Source organism: Rhinatrema bivittatum, chromosome 12, assembly GCF_901001135.1.
Source record: "Rhinatrema bivittatum chromosome 12, aRhiBiv1.1, whole genome shotgun sequence".
NCBI classification, from domain to species: domain Eukaryota; kingdom Metazoa; phylum Chordata; class Amphibia; order Gymnophiona; family Rhinatrematidae; genus Rhinatrema; species Rhinatrema bivittatum.
The window spans coordinates 13,658,256-13,667,150 of NC_042626.1; the positions used below are offsets into that span (position 1 = coordinate 13,658,256).

At 46.3% G+C, this 8,895-nt stretch overlaps 1 protein-coding gene across 1 annotated transcript in view; it reads left to right on the top strand.

The window, feature by feature from the left end:
- Positions 1-7,894, top strand: part of TEAD3 (TEA domain transcription factor 3) — a 53,115-nt gene extending 45,221 nt beyond the window's left edge. The window contains exons 11-13 of the mRNA XM_029573579.1: positions 818-958; positions 1,045-1,197; positions 1,535-7,894. Coding sequence (XP_029429439.1) covers positions 818-958; positions 1,045-1,197; positions 1,535-1,648 — 408 coding nt within the window. The 3' untranslated portion in view covers positions 1,649-7,894. The remainder of the gene's footprint in view (positions 1-817; positions 959-1,044; positions 1,198-1,534) is intronic.
- The last annotated feature ends 1,001 nt before the right edge of the window (positions 7,895-8,895 follow it).

An 8,895-nucleotide genomic window follows, 5' to 3' on the forward strand; every position in this document is an offset into this window, starting at 1 on the left:
GCCGCTCCATGCAGGTTATCCCCAAGAAGAAATGTTACGTGAAAAGGTACCATAGGTTATCCCGTTCCCTCATTTCATAGTAGGAAACCTCTGTGCTTATCCAACACCCTTTTGAACTCTGTTACCGTTCTTGATTTCACCATCTCTTCCGGCAGGGCATTCAATGCATCCACCAGCCCTTCCGTGAAAAAATACTTCCTGATATGTTCCTGAGTCTACCCCTTGGGTATCGCACTTCTTTCCCAAGCAATCCTTTTAAATTTGTTTGAGAAAGAAGTGGGTTATTTATTTATTTATTTATTTAAAATTTTTATATACCGACATTCATCCAGGATATCATATCGGTTCACATTGTAACATAAACTGGCGCTAGGCATGGCGCTTTACATTGAACGATTAAAACATGCGAACAAGGTATTAAAAGGGGGTGGGAGATAACATGGGAAAGTTTACATTAAATTATATTATAGCAACGTTTGCAAATATATACATAAGTACAATGGAAAATAAAGACTAAGAAGTTATGAAGCAATGACGAGAGAAGCAATGACGAGAGAAGCAATGACGAGAGAGGCTGGAAAGGGTGCAGGAGAGTGAGAGTGCATAAGAGAAGAGACGTATCGGACGCATGGACTGAGAGACTGCAGTTGTATCTAGAGTTATTTTTGTCTGAAATCTCTCCATTTCCTCATTCTCTCTTATCCTATCCCTTCTCTCCTTTATCTCTCCTTGTCTGCCTTCCTATTTTTCTCTCATCTCTTCCTTGCTTAGCCATGTTAATGCCTGGTTTCTTAAACCCCTTGTTGGCTCTTTGCAGGCAGATTTGAATAGCACAATCCAAGATGGCTCCGGTGCCTTCTATGGCGTGAGCAGTCAATACAGCAGTGCCGAGAACATGACGATCACTGTCTCAACCAAAGTGTGCTCTTTTGGAAAACAGGTCGTCGAGAAGGTGGAGGTAAGCCTTGACGCCCAGGGCACGGTAGGTTGACGGGGGAGTAGATGGTGCTTCCAACTTTGTGTGATGGATATGTGTTCTTCCAGACGGAGTACGCACGGATGGAGAACGGACGCTTTGTATACCGGATTCACCGGTCGCCCATGTGTGAATACATGATCAATTTTATCCACAAGCTCAAGCACCTCCCGGAGAAATACATGATGAACAGTGTGCTGGAAAACTTCACCATACTGCAGGTAACAGAGGCAGGCAGAGGCGCACCCACTCCCCAACACCAAAGCCCTCCTCTCATAACATAAACAGGCGTCAAAATCTCAGCCTGGCTTTTCTTTCCACCTTCCCGCCTACTGGGTGAACAGTACGCGGGCTGAATTTTATCCTACTGCTGTTCTGGTCGGCGGAGTAGGGGTAGGGAAATGAATAATCTCTTCCCCTCCCAGGAGGAGACAGACTAGTCTCTTCGCCGTAGAAGGCAATCAGGAACTGCCAACTCAGCTATGTGTCCAGTTGTCCGTTAGCCCTCCTCCATCCACATTTCATGACTTCCTCTTTTCTTCTGTGTCTGCCCTGCAGGTTGTTACAAACAGGGACACGCAGGAAACTTTGCTGTGCATCGCGTTTGTCTTTGAAGTATCCACCAGTGAACACGGCGCTCAGCATCATGTTTATAAGCTGATCAAAGACTAGAAGGACCTCTGAAGAGCTGTCCACAAGGAGTGCCTGACTAAATATATATATATATATATATATTTTAAAAATTTAATGCCAAAAAACTGTTTCTCACTCACAAACATGTTCTATTTAGGAACATTTTTTTTTTTTTTTTAATAAAAAAGCAAAGAAAAAAAAATAAAGGAAGAAAATGGCCTCCTTTTGAAGCCTCAGAAGGTGACGCACCTGTGGAGCTGAGCGGAAGACGGCGTGGGAGAATGCGCAGACACCTCAGGAGTTCTCGGGCACTTTTTTCCCCTAGGTGCAATATTTAAAAGAGTCTGAGAAATTATAAGGAGACAAATACTTTCATCCTTCAGCATATGGTGGATGAGGGGACCCCCGCGTCAGTTCGAATGCAGTTCTGTCTTATTCCAGCATCAGTTATAAAGAAATACCGACAGAGAAACGAGACCTTCCCTGCCCTGGTTAAGGGTGGATGAACTTGCAGACGCTGGGAGCTGCTGCCATGCTGGTGTCCCATGAGAGAGCAGATTTACGATTTGTGACCCGGTTTGGGCCCGGCAGCCTGTGCAGGTACCTGGCTGATTGATTTTGACTTGTTGGTGTGGGAGAAGGCGGCATACGGTGGTTTTGCCCTGTTTACAGACCTTATGGCCCGAAAGGGTGCATCGTACAATTGGTTTGTCCTGTATCAAGGCCTGCAGCCTGCTGGATCATCAGAACCGTGGTTGCCCCTTCTCTCAGAGTCTGAGGCTGGCAAAAAAAAAAGAGGAAATGAGTTGTGATGCATACAAATAGAGAATAAGCAAAGCCATGCCGCCCCCCCCCCCCCCCCCCATGGCTGGTAGAATAAGCACAGGTACATTGCTAGCTAAATAAAAAGGCTTTTTCTATGACAGACGTGCCTAGCATTGTACCTCCTCTGTTTCCCTTGGAATAAGATGAATCTGTTTCTTCCCTACCCTCCTGGAGTGCAGTATTCCTTGACGTCCTTTGCCGTCTGGTAGAGATGATGCTGGCTGTGCTGTCTGGAGCTCTGCTTTATTGGAATAGTGTGATTTTCCTTTTTTTTTTTTTTTTGCCTGAATGGGAGAGAAAATCAGCAGCTGGTAGTGTCCACCGGCGTCACTAAGAGACATTATTTTCGGTGACGAATGCATTTTTATTCAAAGTGAAGGTGTGAACAAATCAGTTTGTCACACATTCGTTACTGAAAATGGCGTCACTTAATGACTTCGGTGGCCCCTACCAACTACTGCACCTTTTGGATGCAGGCACTGCCACTCCCGATATTCTGTTTGAGAGAACTGAGAAGCTGTTGATCGACCCTTGAACTGCGGGCGGGAGGGAAGGAATCCGCAGGACTCCACTCATAGGCTAAGCAACCGCTTCCATTTTTTTTTTTTTTTTTTGTTTGTTTAATTGGAGGAGAGAGGAGGAACGGACTGATCCAAGCCTGGTTTTACGCCACTGCATGCAAGGAATTACTCTGCTGCTTTTCTTCCAGAAATGAAAGTGCGAGGCCACGCGTGCAGTGGGGGGGGGGGGGGGGTGGTTGTAAAAACCCGGGCCTGGATGAAAGTGTTCTGAAAAGAAAGAAGCCAGTTGGTGCTGCCAGCATCATCTTGGAGGGAAGACAGGTACTTTTACAGAAGATTTTATCTTCCCCCACGAGGTGTGAGTGAGAGAATGTGGGCCTGGTGGAGAAGGGAAGGAGCCAGTGGCTCTGGTTGGCTCTGTCCGATGGACGTTGGCCTGCAAGCGTGGTAGAATGGCATGGACGGTACGAGCAGGGGGGTGGAGCTCAGAATCCCATTCACCCCCTCTCCTTACTTCACCCTGCGTCTCTCTCTCTCTCTCTATGCCAGGCATTCTTTTCCTCTTATGTAAGCTATATCTGTATTTTAATTTGGCTCTTTATTTTTGGACAGGGGGGTTGGGGAGACATTAAACACTTCATGAACTGAAGTAGCACTTAATTCTTATCCTTGGTACTTTCCGTCCCCAGGTTTCTGCATGTGGCTAAGGAAGTGGTGGCCCTTTTCGTGTTGTCACTGACCTGCCTGTGAGGTTTTCCTAACAAAATAAGATTTTCTGCGGCGAGTGGAGATTGAGAAGTCCGATTTGGTTGATGGCCTCCTCATGACCTACAATGCCAAAAGAAATGCAGTGGGTGGCTGGGGGGGGGGGGGTGGAGAGGAAGGATGAGGTGAATTGGACCCCCTCATGGTTGCTATGGGGTTGAATTGGGCATTAAAAAGCCAGATTTTCCCCTGGTGAGAAGGGTTCCTCAGATTGTACCCGCGCCCTGGTGAATCCTAACCCCAGGCCTGAATTTGGCAAACTCCTTTGCAGTGGAGGAGCGTTGGGTAACAGGCAGGGAGCCGTAGGGCACCAGTTTGCCCTGGCAGTTTTTGCCCTGTCCTCTGGATGGGCCTGCGGTTTTATCTCTGGGGCATCAGGCTGGGCTGCCATGTGCTTGTCCATGTAACGCTTTCCAGCTTCCCTTGCTGTACAGATCAAGGCCCAGCCCAGAGAGTTACATGAAAGCATAGATTGGCCTTCAAGAAGCTCATTCAGCTATTTGCTTCCTGTGTGTTTATCAAATTGAATTGCTTTATTTTTTATTTAGAGATTCCTAGTAGGGATGTGCATTTGTCACATCCGTTTCGGCGGGTACACACATACCTCACCGACTTTCTAGTACACGCGGGAAAATGGAGAGTGTGTGTGTATCTCATTATTAAAAATACACACATACTCTCCAAAATGGGTATGACAAATGCACATCCCTAATACCTAGGGGACCCACTCATTATCAGCATAAGAGCAGCTCCACTTATATTTTAGGTTGGAGAGGTACAATGCAAAACTGCGTGCTCGTGCCATGCCTTGTATTCTTATACTGATAAGAGTGCTCATTAATTTGTAATAAATCTGGTGAGGGAAAAGAAAAGGAAGTATTCCCTTTTATTGGCATTGAAATGTTGAGAAGTGTATTCTTTTGCCCGCTCTGCCGCACCAGATTATACTGTTCGGTTCTGCAGATGGGGTGCTGTGCATCTAACCGTGATCACCCTCTTATGGTGAGAAATAGGTACTGAAAGGATCCATGGCTTTGTTTGGATTTATAATAATTCAGTAAGCTACTGTTGTGGGGACAGGGAGGGACAGCATCCAAGAAAAGAGGGAATGACTGAGTACAGACTGAGACTGACCAGAAGAGACAGGTACAAGAAGATTATGTGTGAATGGTTAGGAGAAGATGGCCATATAAAGAAGGGAACGCATGACTGATCAGTGAAAGAGCAGTAACCTGGAAGGAGCTGAGTGGTGAGCAATTGGTGAAGAGTGACCTGCAGGTGTGTCTGTAGGGTCCCGCTGTAAGACAGGTTCACTATACCTGTACGCTTAGGGTGGGGTGAAAGCCCCACTTCTGCACATCTGCTAAAGCCATCATGCAAGTAATCTCAAAACTCTGGAGAAAGGCAAGTTACAGAAAGTTGTGTAGTGTAAGAGAGGAGAGAGTCCCCCCAGGACTGTAGTAGCCTGGCTCAGCCTCAGTGTGTGAAAAGTAACAAGGACTATTTTATTTTATTCAGTTTGGAAAAGGGATTGCCTCATTGCAGACATCTGCACTCCTGACGCTGGTGCTCAGATCACAATCCCAGGGCACATTTCCACACTGTATGCCCAGGGTATCTGTGTGCACTGTGCACACACGTGTACACAAACTCCCCATGCAGGAATCTGTGGTCTAGAAACGCACTGCCCAAGAAATGATCCTGTGTAAAAAATATATATATATATATATATATATTTTGCTCTTCTCCCTTTTTAACAAAAATAAATGTAAAAGATCCCCTACTATGGGAAGAGGCAGAGTCCAGAATGTTCCTGACACGACTCTGACAAAGCTTTGCACAACCAGAGAGGGAGAGAGAGACCGCAGCCATACAGGGTCATACTGGGATTAGACTAAGGAGGAAGAGGCCAGGACAGACTTAGCAGAGGCAGTTTACAAAGCAGTGTGCCCAGGTAAATGGGCCTTCTGCCCAGTTAAAAACTTGCCCCGGCTTCCACAGCAGGTATAATTTTAGCCAGTTAAAAGGAGATGTTGCCACAGGCGTATTTGGGTCAGGGAGGAAAAGAACTCTGTGCACGTTCAGTTTTCAAGTAGATGGGTGTGCAGATGCTTTTAGTGTGCAAATACCAGCTGCAAGGTGTGCAGACACTTTTAGTGTGCAAATACCAGCTGCAAGGTTGTGGATAGTTTTAGCATGCAAATACTAACTGAAGTTGCACAGATGCTTTTAGCATGCAAATACCAGCTGCAAGGTGTGTGAATGCTTTTAGTGTTCAAATACCAGCTGCAAGGTGTGTGAATGCTTTTAGCGTGCATATACCAGCTGCAAGGTTCACAGATGCTTTTAGCGTGCATATTCCAGCTGCAAGGTTCACAGATGCTTTTAGCGTGCAAATACCAGCTGCAAGGTTCACAGATGCTTTTAGCGTGCATATACCAGCTGCAAGGTGCACAGATGCTTTTAGCGTGCATATACCAGCTGCAAGTTGCACAGATGCTTTTAGCGTGCATATACCAGCTGCAAGGTGCACAGATGCTTTTAGCGTGCATATACCAGCTGCAAGGTGCACAGATGCTTTTAGCGTGCAAATACCAGCTGCAAGGTTCACAGATGCTTTTAGCGTGCATATACCAGCTGCAAGGTGCACAGATGCTTTTAGCGTGCATATACCAGCTGCAAGGTGCACAGATGCTTTTAGCGTGCATATACCAGCTGCAAGTTGCACAGATGCTTTTAGCGTGCATATACCAGCTGCAAGGTGCACAGATGCTTTTAGCGTGCAAATACCAGCTGCAAGGTGCACAGATGCTTTTAGCGTGCATATACCAGCTGCAAGATTCACAGATGCTTTTAGCGTGCATATACCAGCTGCAAGATTCACAGATGCTTTTAGCGTGCAAATACCAGCTGCAAGGTGCACAGATGCTTTTAGCGTGCAAATACCAGCTGCAAGGTGCACAGATGCTTTTAGCGTGCATATACCAGCTGCAAGGTGCACAGATGCTTTTAGCATGCAAATACCAGCTGCAAGGTGTGTGAATGCTTTTAGTGTTCAAATACCAGCTGTGCGGATGCTTTTAGTGCACATATACCAGCTAGTTGCTTGCCGAAATCAGGAGATGGGCACACATCTGGCATTTGCACATGGCTACCCAATTTTATAAGGTGTGCCGATGCGTGAATATCTCGCATCAGAGAAAAAAGGGGCGTGATGTGGGCATTCTGGAGTGGGGCCAAGGGATGTGCGCGCAAGTCCCGACGTGCCCGGGCATGCACCAGGTCCAGTACCGCGTAACTTTACTTCTGCTATGGAAGAGGTGCAAGTTAAAAAAAAAATTACAGGCATCTGTGAGTGGGTGAGGGGTCTGGGGTAACTTGGGGGAGTGCAGGGTAAAGAATCGGGATTTGGAGGACCCCGCTGTAGGCTGGGCAAACTGGTGTAAAAACTGGTGAAACTGGTCCTAGGTTTGACATGCATCTGTCTTAAAATACAGGCAGTTGTGCATCTATAAGCCGACTTATGCTGCTGGGTGCGCAGGAGCTTAAAATTATGTGCACAGATACGCGCACTAGGCAATCTTATAACATGTGCGAGTATGTGCGTGCAGGATATACAAGTGCCACGTGCCAGCATACATGTGTGCCCGTGCGCCCATTTGAAAGTTATCCTTCCTATGCACAAATACCAGCTGCAAAGTGCATGAATGCTTTTAGCGTGGCAAATACCAGCTGCAAAGTGTGCGCATGTTTTTAGCATGCAGATGCCAGCTGCAAAGTGCACGAATGCTTTTAGCATGCAGATACCAGCTGCAAAGTGCACGAATGCTTTTAGCGTGGCAAATACCAGCTGCAAAGTGTGCGGATGCTTTTAGCGTGGCAAATACCAGCTGCAAAGTGTGCGGACGCTTTTAGCGTGGCAAATACCAGCTGCAAAGTGTGCGGACGCTTTTAGCGTGGCAAATACCATTGCAAAGTGCGCGTATGTTTTTAGCATGCAGATACCAGCTGCAAAATGCGCAGATGCTTTTAGCTCGCAAATACCAGCTGCAAAGTGTGTGGATGCTTTCAGCGCATGTACTTTGCAGCTGCTAATTTCAAAGGGAAATGATGGGGTTGGTTTCCTTTTGAAAAGCCGCCTGCAATGTACCAGGTAAAAAAAAAAAAAAAAAAAGGCCAAGGAGATTGCAGACAAGTCCCATGCAAAATTGCCCCCCCCCACTCCCCAAATATCAGAGTGAGACAGAGAGAGACAACATAGCCACAGGCAAGCAAATTCCTCTTCTCCCTCCCCTCGCATCCCCACTCTATCAGATGGTGCTGCGTGGCCTTGAGATGCTACCGGGTCCCAAAGACCCCCACCCAATGTATTTATGACTCACACATGAAGTACTGTTCTTGCTTTTTAATCTTACTGTTTTATTCAATGTTTGTTTTATTTTTTATTACTTTTGGAAAACTGCCAGGATTCCAAGTATCATTGATAGAACTGTGTCAGTCCACAATGGAAAATGTCCTCCTTGGGGTTTTGTTTTGTTTTTTTAATGTATTATAAATTTTGTGTATTTTTTTTTTAATCCAACTGTGATGGGTTGTATCATATATTTGTTGTGTTACTATTATCTGTCAACTTGGCGAACGTGAGGGAGCTCGGAGAACATGTCTGCTGAAAAAGCATTAAAATGATTTCTTCATGGGTCGCCTAAAACGTGTCGGGCTTTTCTTTGCTGCTTTCTGCCACATTGGGCTAAGGATTGAAATCCGTAGAGGAGGTAGAAGGTGGGACTGTAAGAGAGTCAAGGTGGCAAGGGAGTTCCAGGGCAAAGGCTAATGATGAGAGGAGCAAATTCTGCACAGAAACCACCAGGAGCCCCCTCCTAACGGAAGTGGGGATGGGCGGGCAATAGTATTACCAGAATTTGAGAAAATATAAGACAAGCGCAGTGGATGGTTGGCAGTGGGGAAGCGAACGTAAAAGCAGAGATCTTCATCCCGCCTCATCGCCCCTCCAGAACCAGTTCAGAGTGATTTGAAACATATGAGGTCACAATATGCAAACACAGCATCCGTACCGCATCGATTAAGAAGGACGTGGGGTGTTTCCCTGCTATGAGGAAGGAAAAATGGGCAGGCAATAATGAGCCTGTCATTCTTTCTTTGTCCTCCTATTTCCGT